Genomic DNA, 14774 nt, shown 5'->3' with positions numbered 1-14774 from the left:
CTGTCCTCGCTTACTCCCGGTTTCCAAAGGCATCCAAATAAATATCCCGTATAGCCACTAATGCACCGCTACAGTGTGGTAGCGCAGGGTTGATATTGGTCGCTTTGATGTAATTTCAAACTTACTTTTCTGGTGCCAAATACGGGCCCCATTGATCAAAGTTTGATGGATGCCTAAAATGCAAGCCGGAAATGCTTGCTTTTACAAATGAGTGTCCTGACAACATCAAACGGAAACCCAGTGGAGGATAACCAACACTCGATAACGGCGGGTGCCAGGGGACCAATGTAAAGGCATAAATGATTACTTGCGACTGTAGCCTAATCCAAGATTTCCATCTCATCGACAAGCTAGCACATTTTGATCGCGAGAGAATTCCAGAGCGCGTTGTTCATGCAAAGGGCGCTGCGGCCCATGGATATTTTCAAGTTACCTCGGCAGAAATTTCAAAATATACACGTGCCAAGTTTTTGGAAAAGGTTGGCAAGAAAACCCCTGTTTTCGTGCGTTTCTCCACAGTCGGAGGAGAAAAGGGGTCCGGAGACACGGAGCGAGATCCCAGAGGATTTGCACTAAAGTTTTACACTGAAGAAGGTATGGATCATTTGAGCCTGATCCCAAACTAGGCAACTGGGATATGGTTGGCAACAATACGCCTGTTTTCTTTATCAGGGACCCATCAAAGTTTCCAGGCAGGACGTTTGCCCTTACCATTAGATTTTATCCACACGCAAAAGCGAAATCCAAAATCCAATCTAAAGGATCCAGACATGTTTTGGGACTTCCTCAGTTTGGTCCCCGAGTCGATTCATCAAGTGACGATTTTGTTTTCCACTAGAGGGACCCCTGATGTAGAATGTTACAATGGTAATTTGTAGGGCTATCGCCATATGGATGGGTTCAGTAGCCATACTTTCAAGTTGGTTGACAAGTCTGGAGCTTACCATTTTGTAAAGTTCCATTTCAAGACGGATCAAGGGATTAAAAACCTCACCGCAGAACAGGCAACACAGCTTGTTGGGTGTGACCCTGATTATGCAACGAGAGATCTTTTTATGGCCATTGAGAGGGGCGAATATCCGTCTTGGAGTGTATTTGTGCAGATTATGAAGCCTGCCGATGCTTTAAAGTACAGATGGAATATTCTGGACGTGACCAAAGTATGGCCTCATAAAGACTATCCCCTGGTGCCGATCGGCAAATTGGTTTTGAACAGAAACCCTGAAAATTATTTTGCTGAAACCGAGCAGGCAGCTTTTTCACCCAGCCACTTGGTGCCGGGTATTGAACCTTCTGCCGACAAGATGCTTCAGGGGCGGCTCTTTTCATATCCCGACACCCATCGACACAGACTTGGGCCGAATTACACCCAAATCCCCGTTAATATACCCATCAACTCAAAGTTAAATCACAACCAGAGAGATGGGTTTATGGCGGTCAATGGCAATTTTGGATCGCACCCAAATTATGAGCCAAATTCTTTTGGGGGTCCGCATCAGTTGGGCCCTCAGATAGGCATTTCTTATACTCCAGATGAACTGCAGGGGAGGATCGCTCGTCACGTTATGTCGTTAACGGACGATGATTTTGCACAGGCTGGAAACCTTTATAGACTGATGAGTGAGCAAGACAAGACCCATCTGGTCAACAACATTGCCGGCAATCTTCAGAACGCAAAAAAATTTATTAGAGACCGCCAATTGGCCCACTTCAAAAGAGCCGACCCGGAGTATGGGCAGCGAATAGAGAAAAAATTGCAAATGTTGGCTCGCAGAATGTGATTAAAAATAAAACTACATTGATGAAACGCTCTGTCTTGCATTAATCATTACCAGCGACATGAATGTGCACACAATTGAGAGCATTATCACCATCAGGAGCACTGGAAACAGAATCGCATAGTATGGATCGGGAAATATATTTCTAAACGCATGGTCCTTATCAAAGAAAGGCAGAATAATGATCCAGATCGTGTAGTAGATAAAAAAGATTGAAAGCAAACTTAATATAATTTGACCAATTGTCTGGTCTTTCATTAAAATTAAAAACATGCGTAATTTAATTGCTTATGCCCCACAAAGTATATGAAGTTTTAAGTACCTGGGGCGATCACACATTTGTCCGGAATTCTTCAGAGAGGATCATACTAGGTAGGCGAACCAGCATTTTCATATAACCAGCCCACTCGTGCAAGCTTCTTGAGGAGCTGGACGACTACTTCCAAAGTTCAGCCAACGAAGACAACCGGGCACGTTTGGTGGCAGACATTCTAGATGGCGTTTCTAATTATATGGGCTCGCTTAGCCCAATTATAAAACATACAGGAATGGTAACATCATCGTCCATTATTGCATCATTACTAGCTTGTTGGCCAATATTGGGCACATTTGTATACAAAATCTTCGCCCTTAAGCGCCGCAGATTCGCTGCCCTTTTCTTCGATTCTGCGTAGAGACGATCCAGTGGTTGCCTATTTCCTACACTTTCTGTCGGATCTTCGGAAAATTCCGATCGATCAGCTCGCTAGCGAGCTGGAGATTCTGAAACCCACAGGAACCAAGCAAAATCATGCCGATCGCAAAGAAAATCTGTTTGACCCAACAAACGAAGAGTTTTTCCCAACAAAACTGCTGCCAAATGGACGTCTAGCTCGTCCGCCAAGGTTTTTTACTTTTTTGACGGCATAGGTTTTTAAGGGATTCCCTGGCAAGTATTTCCAAGCTTTCTGGAGAATCTGATTCGTTGAAAGAACTCCTTGCATTGCTTCCGACTCAGATAAAAAAGGCCTCAAACATTCTTATTGAAGACATTTTGGATCAGTTGCTTAGGGCCTTGATATTGATGCCGAGGTCTTTTTCACTCAATATTGAGCAAGACCAAGATGTTGAACACTGCCTTTTGGTTTCAAAAATCATCGAATGTGTCCAAATTGCGGTTTCGCGTTCGCCCCTCTTATCGATGACGTAAGAAGGACCGCTTGATTTTTCTCCTCATAGTGTATTTGAATGTATCCTTAATGATAAGCAAAGTTTAGATCTTAGTGACCGCCTATTCATCCTCAATTTGCTATCCTCTCTTCCCCGATCAGAAGCGGTTGGTGTTTCTGACTATGTGGGTTACGAACTCGCATTTAAGGGCACGCGTCACCATTCGGTTCCAATTTTTGCAACTTATTGCCACTTGGTACACTCTTTGGTGGCAAAGGCTTTGACAAAAAGTCTGAATCGGGATCTAGGGTGCAACTTTACCGTTGACATTGAGGATATATTCCTCGATAATGCTATAAAATCACTTGGCTACATATATTCCTTCTCGACTTTATCGCCGTACTTTATGCAGATTTCGGCGGGCCATTGTGGGGTCTTTGAGGCACTGCTTCAATCAAAACGAGTAAAAGGCTCCCTCGCTATCAGGAAAAGAACATACGCAAATTTAGTTTTGTTTTTTGACACGCTTCTTTCCGTGCCCATATCGATAAGACCATCGCTTGGTCCTATCATTGGAATCCTTAACAAGCAATCCCATGGTAAATGACTGCATTTTAATTGTAGTAGACCATACCGAAACAGATCCGTTTATGTTGGGGTGCATCAAAACACTACAAATCACCATGATGAAGTCAATTTCCTATCCGCGCCACGATGCGAGAAATTGTCCCGCGAATTCAAAATAGCTGTCAAATTCCAAGAATGTTCGTGTTAAATTAATTACTCATCCATTAGGTGATTCATACCTAATTTTTAACTTATTTTTTCAAGATCGCTTAAAACGATGAGTCAAACCATTATTATTGAAAGCCATAAAAACTGCACTGACACGCAATTTGACACTGCTCCGAGCCAAGGAGACAATGCGCTTCCCGCCATCACCAACACGGCTGGGTCCCTCGACGGCGCATTTCCTCTTGCAAGACTGCAATCCCAATTGTTCACAAAGTTCGAGGATATTTGCTCCAAGCTCTCGATGCTTATCAGCGAAGGAACCCTTCGAATGGAAATTGAAAAGGCAAGTATGTTTGGGTTGATTTTGTAGCTACCTGTGTTTGATTGCTCAGCACTTGTGGGTGAACGTGAATGGCAACGGGCATGCACGCTATTGACAATGATATCGGTTGCATACGTGAATGGAAATTCTACCACCGATCCCCTTTTAACAGTACAAGAAATTTCACACATAAAATGTAGCTTCTTCCAGATAACCTTTCCGGGCCGTGGATCGAGATTTCGAAGCACTTTGATTTCGAGCCCGTTTTAAATTATGCATCGAGCGTTCAATTCAATTGGCATTCTCCCACCAAAAAGGACATAAATTCTGTCAAGCTTGAGTAAGAGCTTTATTTATCAACCATAGAGATATTGAGATATGCTCGACAATTACCGGATCTTTGACTGAAGTGTGGTTTTATCAAGTATCTCTCGCCATAGAGCTGGAATCTATAAGAATCGTTCCAATCATCAAAAATATTTTTTCCATTTTGAATTCAAATCACAATGAGGCCAAGGAAAAAATAGAAGTGCAGCTTGGAAATCTGCTGAATTCTTTAAAGGAAATCGGAATGCTTCTTGAACGCATCCACGAGCACTGCGTGCCCAGCGTCTTTTATAATGGCCTTCGTCCATACTTGTCTGGTTGGAATACGCCCGGTTTTGACAAAATGGGCGGGCTGAAGTTTGGTTCTGCCCCAGATGCTCCAATTTACACCAGCACGGGAGGCTCTGCCGCCCAATCTCCACTCATTCAAGTATTGGATGCTTTGTTTGGTGTTCGGCATCTTCCTAATCCAGATGGATCCCCCAATTACTTGTATCTGATCAGAAAATACATGCCCAAGGCCGATCGCGACCTTATTTTGTGGGTTGAGAGTTGGGGCGAGGGGTTTAAAGACTTTTGCGTGGAGAACCAAATTTATCATCCCTTCATTGATTGTCTTTCTCAGATGATTTCCAATCGACAATTGCATGGCGGCATTGTGTGGAAGTTTATCAAGCAGGAAGCGATGAAGCTCAAAAAGGACACTGAAGCCGTTGGAACAGGCGGAACGCCGTATGAGAAATTTCTCAAGTCAATCATTGGAAGCACTCAGATGCTCAAGGATGCTTTTCAAAAGAAATTCGCAATTTTGCATAATTAATTAAATTTAAAAACTAATTAAAATAGGTCTGATCACCACTGGCAATCAAGTGCAAATTTCCGGGTGTGTTCAGAAATCCAAACGATCAATTGAATTTCTGAAAAGCCTGTTTTCCAGAAGATTTTTTGTTTTCGAGGCGGTTTCTGCCACCGTTGGAACAGGGGTGGATATTTTCCAATTACCTTACGAAAGTAGCAATTGCTTGTACACAAGATACACACGTTACTTTTAATCGACTGAAAAAGGTATTCGCATCACTGTTCGAAAGATAAACTGGATATCGATTTTATTAAACATCCAATATAGCAATACGGCAAATCGAAATGCAGCAGCGGTCTGTAATTTCTTGAAAATTAAGTTTAGGGTACGGTATTGCTTTGCGATTTTTCAAGTTTGTGATGCTTTTGTTGAGAGCCCCCAAATTTGCTTCGTCAGCGACAACAGCAAGCGCCTTCGGTTATCCTTCCAAACTATGCAAAGCCTTTTATAGCTACGGATATGCGCCAAACTTTTATGTCGGATCATATAGCCTTCCGATGAACACGGTAGTTAAATTTGTCCCCCAGCAGCAAGCATGGGTTGTGGAACGATTTGGTAAATTCTCCCGCATCCTTGATCCCGGACTTGCAATCCTATTTCCGTTCATAGATCGCATTAGGTATGTCAAGACCCTTAAAGAGGTTGCTGTAGAGATCCCCACACAATCGGCCATTACTCAAGGTACACAATAGTAGTCAAGCGATAAACTGTAGACAATGTCACCATCACCATTGACGGGGTTCTGTATTATCGTATATTTGATCCATACAAGGCCTCCTATGGAATTGAGGATGCTGACTTCAGCATCAGCCAATTAGCCCAGACCACCATGAGGTCTGAAATTGGCCAAATGTCTTTGGATCGTACGCTGGCAGAGCGCTCTCAGCTAAACCATAATATAACGCAAGCTATAAACGAAGCTGCGGAAGCATGGGGCATAAAATGCCTACGATATGAGATTCGCGACATTCATCCGCCTGATTCCGTTGTCAAAGCCATGCATTCGCAGGTTTCTGCGGAGCGCCAGAAGCGAGCGCTAATCCTGGAGTCTGAAGGTACAAATATGCGTGGTGCGTGACGCTTTTTACATAGGCCAAAGACAGTCCGAAATTAACGTTGCAGAAGGAAAGAAACAGGCCCAGATTTTGGCTTCCGAATCTAATCAAATAGAGCAGATTAACCATGCCACCGGTAACCCTTTATGTTGGCCGTATTTTTAGGTGAGGCTGAAGCCATCCTCTTACGAGCCCGAGCCACTGGCGCAGGGATCGAAGCTATTGCTGGCGTATTAAAGAGCACCAACGTAGATGGAAACAGTGCCGTCTCTCTGATTATCGCAGAGAAATATATGGATGCATTTGGATCGCTCGCTAAATCTTCTACGACACTGATGCTTCCCGGCGGCGCCTCCTCGCCAACTTCAGATCCGGCTAGCTTTGTTGCTCAGGCAATGGCCGTCTATAACAATGTCAAGAATGCCTCGCCCTCGAGCAAGAGTTAAACTTTTAGGGTTGAAATTAAAATTTATTTTGGTGTGGTTTTGTAAATTACGAGGTGATCTTCGCCGAAATTAAGTCAGATGATCTTTGTCGACGAATACAATTGACTTTATGAGAAATATCAAGCAAAACTTTTTTACATTATGATATGATGGAGTTTGGTACTTGTTTTCCTGATTCTTTTCTACTTGAGCTGGCCAATAGAAATCGTTTGTCTGGTCATCAGAACACTAGTAGGACCATAACTACACAACAAATTCAGTCTTGTCCAAGCTTCAATCTTTTGCTAATGCTGAGCGAATTGATGCCCACACAAACGGATGCGCCTGGTACTGATGGCCACTGTAGTGCCATACAGGGCGATGCTGCAAACAGCAACTTTATGGATGCATTCATCCACCCCGATTACTTTTATAAAATTTTCTCTCGGAAACGGGGAAGACCTTCCCTATCGAAGAAGAAGGATTCGGCCCAGTGTTCTTCTTCAGATTCAAACGATGATGATTCCGTTGATATGGATGACTCACTCTTTGAAACGATGTCATCCAAACATCGTTCCAAAAAAAGCTTGACCTCGCAGATAGCTAGAGAACGAAAGAAGGGCTGGGAAAAGTCATTGTTGACGCTCTACTCCAACCTCTACGCCAAAGTCAGTGAAAAGGAAATGAGAGTAAAGCTATTGCAGGAACAGGTGTCGATGCTCCGAAATTTATTAAACTCATCTCATACCAACCCTGCATGATCACCGCTGCATTTCTATTTTGTCATGAAGCCTGGGGCAGATTTGACTAAATCGGCGCCCCCTAAAATAGCATAATTAAATAAATTCAAAAGAGCATCAAAATGCAAAACATAGGCCCTAATTGGCCAAATAATACGAGTGTGACAGAATATTGACATGCGATGGGGTGATTGGGCGATACCTTGTGGTCGAAATCCATGAAACCTTGCAGGATGGACCCTTTTATATGCTCTGAATTTGACGAAATTTGGGCAAAATAATGGCAAAGCTCGTGCTTCATAAGAATGTCAAATTCGGCCATCATTTGGGCATGCAGGGAGATTTCGGTTTCAAGCTAACCACATACATCGATGATTGGGTGCATACCTTTGAGATGGTTTCCAAGGAACGTCGAAGGGCCGTTTCAACGCTAGCCTCCCTGTCAAGCAGCGAGGACAGGGCAACAGACAGGTTGCGAAAGATATTCGATGGGCTTAGAGAGGAAGATATTCTCCGCATATTTACGCTTTGGTCTTCAGAAGACAACAGCATTTGGCCTTCGCTTCTAGTTGAGGAGTCAATGTTCGCCTTTTCAGTAGCAAGCGTTCTGCGGAGGTTTTCCATTTTGCTGGAGTGGGCACGCTTACATTCAAAGATCGACTGTTAGCGATATGTGAACGGAAATTGCCTGCTTACCTTGACAGAATCTGAAAATAACACCAACTCCTTCAAAAGATGGGAGCGTAGAAAAAATATTTTCCCCTAAAAATGAAAATTCCGAACTTGGTACGATGTCGCCGTTTTTGAGGCTGAAAGAAAACAGCGTTTCCACAAGTGAATCTTCTGTTTTTTTATTGCTTGTTTGCAATTTCTGAAAATTCGCCAGCTCAGGATCAAGGCCAGCAAGATTCCAATTGGTTTCTGCAAGGACATCTGAAAGATTTGTGCTGCATTCCGAAATAACTGGCTTTAGCAACATAAATTACCTCCAAAAGATTTCGACAAGGTCTTGCATATCTTATACAAGGAATTTAAAGAAGCTCGAATCGAGTCGTTGGTTGTTTCGGCCTTGTCCCATAGAAAGTTATAGACGGTATCCTGATCAAATGGGGCATCGGTATTGATAAACGTGGCATTGTTTCTGGCCAGAAGCTCTGGCAACGGAATTGCCGTGGTTATAAACAGATGGAAAAGATGCAACTTTCCGATTTTCGGATGCAGCGCAAGGCGATTTGTAAAGATCTGCAGAATCGCACAACGCCGCTCCAGCATTCCTTTATCGGGCGACCGTATTTTAACTTGATGGGCGTAATCAACTTGTGATGAAAAACGCAATTTCCTTACGGATGGTGTGCTTCTCCGGAATTGGCGGAAACAGAATGTTGGGATATTTTTCCATCAGATAGCTTCTAAATCCCTCAAATTCTGAATATCTTCTTCTGATGGATGGGCTTTGCTTTTCATGAGTCTAAATGTAAGAGACAAAATGTGCCTTTAGCGTGATTTTGTACGCTATTACTGGTGGGAAAAAGGTCGAGTTTCTTATCGGCTGGTATCCATTTGTGATAAGGGATGAAAAAGACTGTGTCGAGACAGCGCCCGTCTCTACGTTAACCGGAGGCGCATCAGTCTCACCTTCGTCCAAATAACCATATGATAATTCGATCATTGGGTCGTCATATATTCGATTATGGCCCTTATTTGTTTCAGAAATTATCTCGCCGATTTCGCAGCAATGGCCATGCGCCCCCGAACCACCCTGATGTATAGATTTATCAGTCATCGCAATGGAAGTAAAAATCAAAACTTTATTCAGGGATTAAAAAATTGGGATTGGCGTCTAAAATATTAATTAGCTCGGCACATCGATTTGTCGCCAGCATGGGTCAATGGCAAGAGGTGATCATTAAAAGAGCATCATAATGATCGCCGAGGCGGAAGGGAGTATAATTAAGGTCAAGGATGTAATTTCGGCTCCGTTAGAAAGAAATCGGGCGCACCTTAAGCAGCAGCGTTTGTATGTTGAAAGCATTGCCTTTTTTGAGATAGCCTTTCGAAATTTCGGAAGAAAAAGCCCCCTTTCATCGATAGCATTTATAAGATCGTTTGCCAGCATTGGAGATAAGCCCACAACAAAGGGATCCGGGTTATTTTCAAAAAGTTGCGGATCCAATTGGTGATAGATATATTCAAAAAATGAGACAACATCTACGAACAGAGGATAGAATGATGGTGGTAAGGTCGAGCGGTTCTTGGATATTTTTAATATCCCTGGAATCAAGCTGGCTTTGTGGGACGGAAGTAACCCCTTCGAAATGAATAGCCAACTGTCTTCCGAATCGACGGCCTTTTCAAGGAGATCTTTTGTGTAGGGATGATCCCAGCATCCATTAAAATAATCTCGAGGCATGCTTGACCAAGAGATGGCTTGTAAAACCTTATCAATGTCCAGGTTATTAATATGCGCAAGCCTTTCGACTTCCGTAAAGCTTCTTACATCTGTGAAGGATGCCTCACTGTTGGGAAAAACAGCAAGATTGATCAAGCAAAATGTCAACACATAAGCAATAAAATTCATAAAAAATTTAACCGCCTTTAGGATGAAGAAAAGGGTTACCGTTAAGGCACCAATTAATATTGCCATCATCAAATACTGGGGTAAAAAGGATGAGACCTTGATCGTTCCATGCAACGGATCCATATCAGCAACTTTGGACACCGAGGCCATTTACACGTTGACCACCATTTCGTTTGATCATTCTATCCAACACGATTTCCTTGTACTGAACGGGGAGGAGACAAGCCTCTCATCCAGAGTGTGCAGGCTGATTTCCATGGTAAAGCTAACTATTGATCTTTGCTTTTGGATTGCTTTTGTGTTGCCTTTTTTATGTATAGATGGACGCCATTCGCAAGCAAAAATACCAACAAGAAGGAAGGCTACCTATATCCATCGAGTCTTTTAATAATTTTCCGACAGCAGCGGGAATTGCATCCTCTGCCTCCGGAATGGCCGCTCTGGCTTTTGGATTGTACAAGCTTTTCGAGCTCGAAGATCACATCTCAGAGCGGCAATTGACTCAGTTGGCCCGCCAAGCGTCAGGAAGCGCCTGCAGGTCAATTCCTACAAGTGGAGGATTTGTGGAATGGCATGGCCCCACCACGGAGTGGCCTGACAAGGAGAGCTTTGCAGAAACCATTCCGGCCTCAGAGGAGTTAAATGAGCTTGTCATCCTTATCTACATTTTTTCATCATCTAAGAAACACATTTCATCGACAGAAGGCATGCGTCGTAGCGTGGAGACATCTGCTTTTCTGAAATATCGCACCTTGAATCTGGTCCCTGGCCGACTTGCTCTGGCTAAGGAATTGATCGCCTGTGGGTCCTTTTCCGCGCTTCTGGAGCTCATCATTAAGGACTCGAATTCATTCCATGCATGCTGTTTAGATTCATATCCGCCAATCATATATCTTTCGTCGCTCTCGAATTCTATAATTGATGCAGTTACCGAGTTCAACGGTGCTAGTGCAGCCAGAGTTGCCTATTCATTTGATGCAGGCCCCAATGCATTTGTCTTCCTTCGAGAAAGGGACCTTTCTGATTGGATGCAATTTTCTAGAAACAAAATTAGCCCTGAAATCCAGGTATTCCGGAGCGGACTTGGAAAAAAAGGTGCCCATATTGTCTCTTTCGAATGATGGTGGAAATTATTTATAAAAATCAATTTGGGGAGCGTGATCGCGAACGTTTACGGCGGTCGAGGTAGTGTCGATGCCTCGAATAATGGTCATCGTCGTCTTTTTCATGTCCACGGTAGCGCTCACTGGCTCGAAGCCGTCTAGGAGAATCATTACGGATATCCCGTGTTGATCGAGAGCGTCTCAAGGACCGATTTGGAGCATGAGGAGAGGCTTGACGGCTACGTGGTCTCTCTGGTGAGCATGATGGGGACCTGTTTCTCCGATGCTCGGTAGAGTTTGGCTTTTTTTCCCGATTCCAATTCTCGTACGTGTCTGTGGTATCATTTTTCTTTTCCACAGTGATTGTCTTTTTGAAGAGCTCATTTAAGGTTGGCGGGACTCCATTTGGAGTCGTTTCCGCCTGGATGAGAAGATTCCATAGCACTGACATAAACGTGGGCGCCTTTGCCTCTAGAAAAGGGGTGATTTGTACTTGGACCATCCTGGGATCGACTGTCGGCTGTTGTAGGAAATTCATAATTAGCGAGTTTAGAATATCATCCTCAACACCGCCAAGCATGGATGTTGTCGTTAGGGAGATCCATGGCCGGATGGATTCCAAATTCACGCGCTTCATGTCTATTTTTTTCGAAAAAGACGCCGGGAATTTCATCGATGCCATGAGTTTTCTATCCTTATCCGAAAACCGACCATCCTGCTGAAGGGTGGAGCCGGTAAAATTAATTGCCATCACAAAAATTTTACTTGATTTTTGTGGAAAAATTGGTTTAAATTCCCGGGAAAATCGATCCATTTGAACATTATATTAAGACCCCCAAATATTCCGCTTGGCTATATTTGCTCTGCAGCTGCGGCCATTGAACGATGAATTTCGTAGCGAACCAATAAAGGATACGCCCCGATATCGATAGATTACATACTCGTGCAAACGATTCGACGTATATGACGAGGGGATATCTATTTCCAGTAGTCGCTCGTAGCAGCGATCCAATTATGGCAAGTGGCACGCAAATGGCAGGGCCATTGCAAATCACCTATGGAGTTAGCTACCACCGTACTATTGTTTCTGTGCAAAAGATTTTTCTTGCAAGCCATATTGATTGCAGGAGGAGCTGTAACAGATGTGGGATGCTGCTGAGCAGCGAACCACCGACAAAACGTCCCCGGGTAATTTTATGGATCTAATTGCGATTGAAAAAAGTAAGCGTACTTTCAGATTTACAGACCGAATCCACTTTTGCTCCAGTAATTTTTTTTCGCTAAGAATATCACCATCAGAGCCGATCACAGCATGCACAGTCTTAATCCCGCTTTGCTCAAAATCAAAGTCTCTCATCAGTAGAAGCAATTCGGAAGTATGGCCCCCTAGATTTGATTCAGGCATACTAGTGAGTACCGGAGCCTAATACGAGCGTTAAAGACGTGGCTTTTTTGGATGAAGGCCTTGATATTTTTTTGTACAGAACAACTGCTGCAAGCAGTATCGCCGCGAGTGATAAAGAGGAGCAAAGAATTTTAAATTTTATTATGTACATCTGAAGGGGTCAATGCTTGTGTTTGTTCTTGTGCTTGCGCTTGTTGCGCAGCACCATAGTTACTAAGCTGCATTGGGGAGTTACAATTGCTACATACAACTGAAATCAGATGACCTTTCCTAACCCGAAAGAGGGGAACAAAATATAGAGAAAACCAAGTGTCTTGCCTTTTAAAATTCGGCTTTTGCATGTTTCTACATCCAAAGCAATATTGCAGCCTTGAGGGATCATACTCCACCGGTAGGGTATGAACACGGCGTTCCCTTGACGTGAGTCCCGCAATGATGCAAAAACAACTCATTAAAAAAGAAGAATGACACCCTGTCATTGGTGCTTATAATAAATTTTAGAATGAAATCCAAAATTGGACAATCGATGAGGATAGTGGCGGAGAATGCACATCAAATAGCGTGCCCTCATTTTAGGCTGATGTACCACATAAAGAGAATGTTTTGCAATGGTAGAAAAATATGCTACCATACGTTCCCTATAAATGGCTCTTCAGCCCCTTGAAAACATTGATGAACTCGAGTAATTACAACAAGTGCTTGAGAAGGAGAATCGTCATTTTTAAAAGATAGCGTCATCCGCACAAAGCGGCTTTCAAAAGCATATTTTTTTCATTCCCATTTTTTTGAAAATCGAATTGCAAGAAGAGGCCCGTTCGAAAATTTTGAGGCAATATGAGGAAAAGTCGACCATTGAATTTACCCTGATGGATCCTAGAAATGATACAGAATTGGCATCAATGAAAGAAGGTATTAGATCAAGTTGACCGCAAGTCGAGCAGATATTTGCGCTTGAAAAGCCCAATGAAGCACTCACGGCGTATTGACAAATTCCATAGAGCATCCTGGTGTAAATTAATCGATCAACCAGGCAAAAGAGATGCGCATTTCTGGAAAGTTGTGGAAGCTACGGCCGATAGCCCAATATTCATTTAGGGACCTGATATTTATGTGTTTTTTCATCTCAATTCAGTTTCACTGCACGAAAAAAGCGTTTATTTCAGCTAAAATAGTTGGAAAAATATTTCTTGATCTTAGAAAATGAATCCGATACATCGACCACGGTATGAAATGAAAATAAGAGCGGAAAATGCACAAAACTGTGCAATTATCTTCTAGCAAAGTATGGGGGATCTAGATTCATTTATCTGTCAAGTCATAGGGCCAGCCAAAGGACATCAAATTTCAGGGTTTAGCGGGGTCAATGTTCTCGAGCATATAATCACGAGGTACATATTTGAATTGGCCAGTACCAAGATACCCATAAACCAGTAAAATATTGTTCACATTGCTTCCATATGTAATGGAAATAGCTGGCCGTGGTGGGGCTTTTCTGGATGCAATAATGAGGAAAAATTATGCATGCACAAAGTTCATAGTTGAAAGAGACCATATGCAGGATCTGGGAGAACAGAATATTCCAAAAAGATGTTCTATCAAAACTAAGAGGTCAAAGTTTTCATATGGATGCGATATTTTAGGGAATTTGCAAAGCTTATGAGAATCAGCTTGCGATAAACATTTTCTCATTTAAAGTGCTAAGATATCCCCGCCTTCAGATTCATGTCTAGAAAGACTGGATCAGACAAACACATACAGCATAATTGGTAAAAACAAAAAGAAATTCTTGAAAACATAATTGAGCCACTAGACTGGTTTAGATAGCCAGAAATCGCAAAGCTATTAAAAGCGGAGCACAGCATTCCCAAATAACGCCGACTTTTTTATTTACAATCGTCGGTTTCTTGATGGAAAGGGTTTGGCCGCACTTTGAGCGAGGGGTATTAATTAAAGAAAATTGCAAAAACGACACACTAAAATACGGCGCAACTGGGCTTATTTCAAGTTGCAACGATTTTGGGAGAAATCCACCAAACGATAAAATCGCAATATAAAAATTAAAACAAGTTTTTTTGTGGATGAATGTTTCTAGGCTCTGCTTGGGACTCTATTCCAGTGGAGCCTCATTGAAGGCCTGGGTTTCTGCGCTAAGGCTGAGTGATATTCCAGAAAGTATTTTTCATTCTTCCTGCTTTAGAGGAATTTTTTTTTCGGACTTCTCGGAGTTCTGGACCGGGCGGGCAGCATGTAAATACAAGTGGGAATATCGATCTCAGTTGAATTTATCTCAAAAAAACT

The 14774-nt window shown here is 42.8% G+C and overlaps 10 protein-coding genes across 10 annotated transcripts; 6 read left to right on the top strand and 4 right to left on the bottom strand.

The window, feature by feature from the left end:
- Positions 1–299: 299 nt before the first annotated feature.
- On the top strand, positions 300–3534 carry DI09_15p100 (catalase; the record flags this gene model as incomplete). The annotated part of the gene is made up of 5 exons (XM_013383516.1): positions 300–594; positions 673–867; positions 940–1729; positions 2688–2963; positions 3030–3534. The coding sequence occupies 5 exons, from the start codon at positions 300–302 to the stop codon at positions 3532–3534; spliced, it is 2061 nt and encodes a 686-aa protein (XP_013238970.1).
- Positions 3535–4101: 567 nt separating this feature from the next.
- On the top strand, positions 4102–5131 carry DI09_15p90 (indoleamine 2,3-dioxygenase 1; the record flags this gene model as incomplete). The annotated part of the gene is made up of 3 exons (XM_013383561.1): positions 4102–4155; positions 4185–4324; positions 4351–5131. 3 exons carry the CDS (start codon positions 4102–4104, stop codon positions 5129–5131), a joined length of 975 nt encoding a protein of 324 aa, XP_013239015.1.
- Positions 5132–5529: 398 nt separating this feature from the next.
- DI09_15p80 (cofactor-APC complex of cell division cycle 20-like protein 1) lies at positions 5530–6671 on the top strand (the record flags this gene model as incomplete). Its single annotated transcript, XM_013383560.1, has 4 exons — positions 5530–5851; positions 5884–6225; positions 6263–6361; positions 6391–6671. 4 exons carry the CDS (start codon positions 5530–5532, stop codon positions 6669–6671), a joined length of 1044 nt encoding a protein of 347 aa, XP_013239014.1.
- A 146-nt stretch (positions 6672–6817) lies between these two features.
- On the top strand, positions 6818–7411 carry DI09_15p70 (uncharacterized protein; the record flags this gene model as incomplete). The annotated part of the gene is made up of 1 exon (XM_013383559.1): positions 6818–7411. One exon carries the CDS (start codon positions 6818–6820, stop codon positions 7409–7411), a length of 594 nt encoding a protein of 197 aa, XP_013239013.1.
- Positions 7412–7425: 14 nt separating this feature from the next.
- DI09_15p60 (uncharacterized protein) lies at positions 7426–9173 on the bottom strand (the record flags this gene model as incomplete). Its single annotated transcript, XM_013383558.1, has 6 exons — positions 7426–7630; positions 7758–8050; positions 8115–8323; positions 8377–8688; positions 8735–8858; positions 8910–9173. 6 exons carry the CDS (start codon positions 9171–9173, stop codon positions 7426–7428), a joined length of 1407 nt encoding a protein of 468 aa, XP_013239012.1.
- A 123-nt stretch (positions 9174–9296) lies between these two features.
- Positions 9297–10118, bottom strand: DI09_15p50 (uncharacterized protein; the record flags this gene model as incomplete). Its single annotated transcript, XM_013383557.1, has 1 exon — positions 9297–10118. One exon carries the CDS (start codon positions 10116–10118, stop codon positions 9297–9299), a length of 822 nt encoding a protein of 273 aa, XP_013239011.1.
- A 170-nt stretch (positions 10119–10288) lies between these two features.
- Positions 10289–11089, top strand: DI09_15p40 (uncharacterized protein; the record flags this gene model as incomplete). The annotated part of the gene is made up of 1 exon (XM_013383556.1): positions 10289–11089. One exon carries the CDS (start codon positions 10289–10291, stop codon positions 11087–11089), a length of 801 nt encoding a protein of 266 aa, XP_013239010.1.
- Positions 11090–11098: 9 nt separating this feature from the next.
- On the bottom strand, positions 11099–11822 carry DI09_15p30 (uncharacterized protein; the record flags this gene model as incomplete). Its single annotated transcript, XM_013383555.1, is given in 2 exon segments — positions 11099–11229; positions 11246–11822. The coding sequence occupies 2 exon segments, from the start codon at positions 11820–11822 to the stop codon at positions 11099–11101; spliced, it is 708 nt and encodes a 235-aa protein (XP_013239009.1).
- A 70-nt stretch (positions 11823–11892) lies between these two features.
- On the bottom strand, positions 11893–12476 carry DI09_15p20 (uncharacterized protein; the record flags this gene model as incomplete). The annotated part of the gene is made up of 3 exons (XM_013383554.1): positions 11893–12126; positions 12151–12273; positions 12315–12476. The coding sequence occupies 3 exons, from the start codon at positions 12474–12476 to the stop codon at positions 11893–11895; spliced, it is 519 nt and encodes a 172-aa protein (XP_013239008.1).
- Positions 12477–13938: 1462 nt separating this feature from the next.
- DI09_15p10 (sulfate adenylyltransferase) lies at positions 13939–14136 on the top strand (the record flags this gene model as incomplete). Its single annotated transcript, XM_013383553.1, has 1 exon — positions 13939–14136. The coding sequence occupies one exon, from the start codon at positions 13939–13941 to the stop codon at positions 14134–14136; it is 198 nt and encodes a 65-aa protein (XP_013239007.1).
- Positions 14137–14774: the final 638 nt, after the last annotated feature.

Source organism: Mitosporidium daphniae (genome assembly GCF_000760515.2).
Source record: "Mitosporidium daphniae strain UGP3 chromosome Unknown contig-15, whole genome shotgun sequence".
Classification (NCBI taxonomy): domain Eukaryota; kingdom Fungi; phylum Microsporidia; genus Mitosporidium; species Mitosporidium daphniae.
Note: the sequence above shows the minus strand (reverse complement) of the source record. Positions and strands in the feature narration are given on the sequence as shown.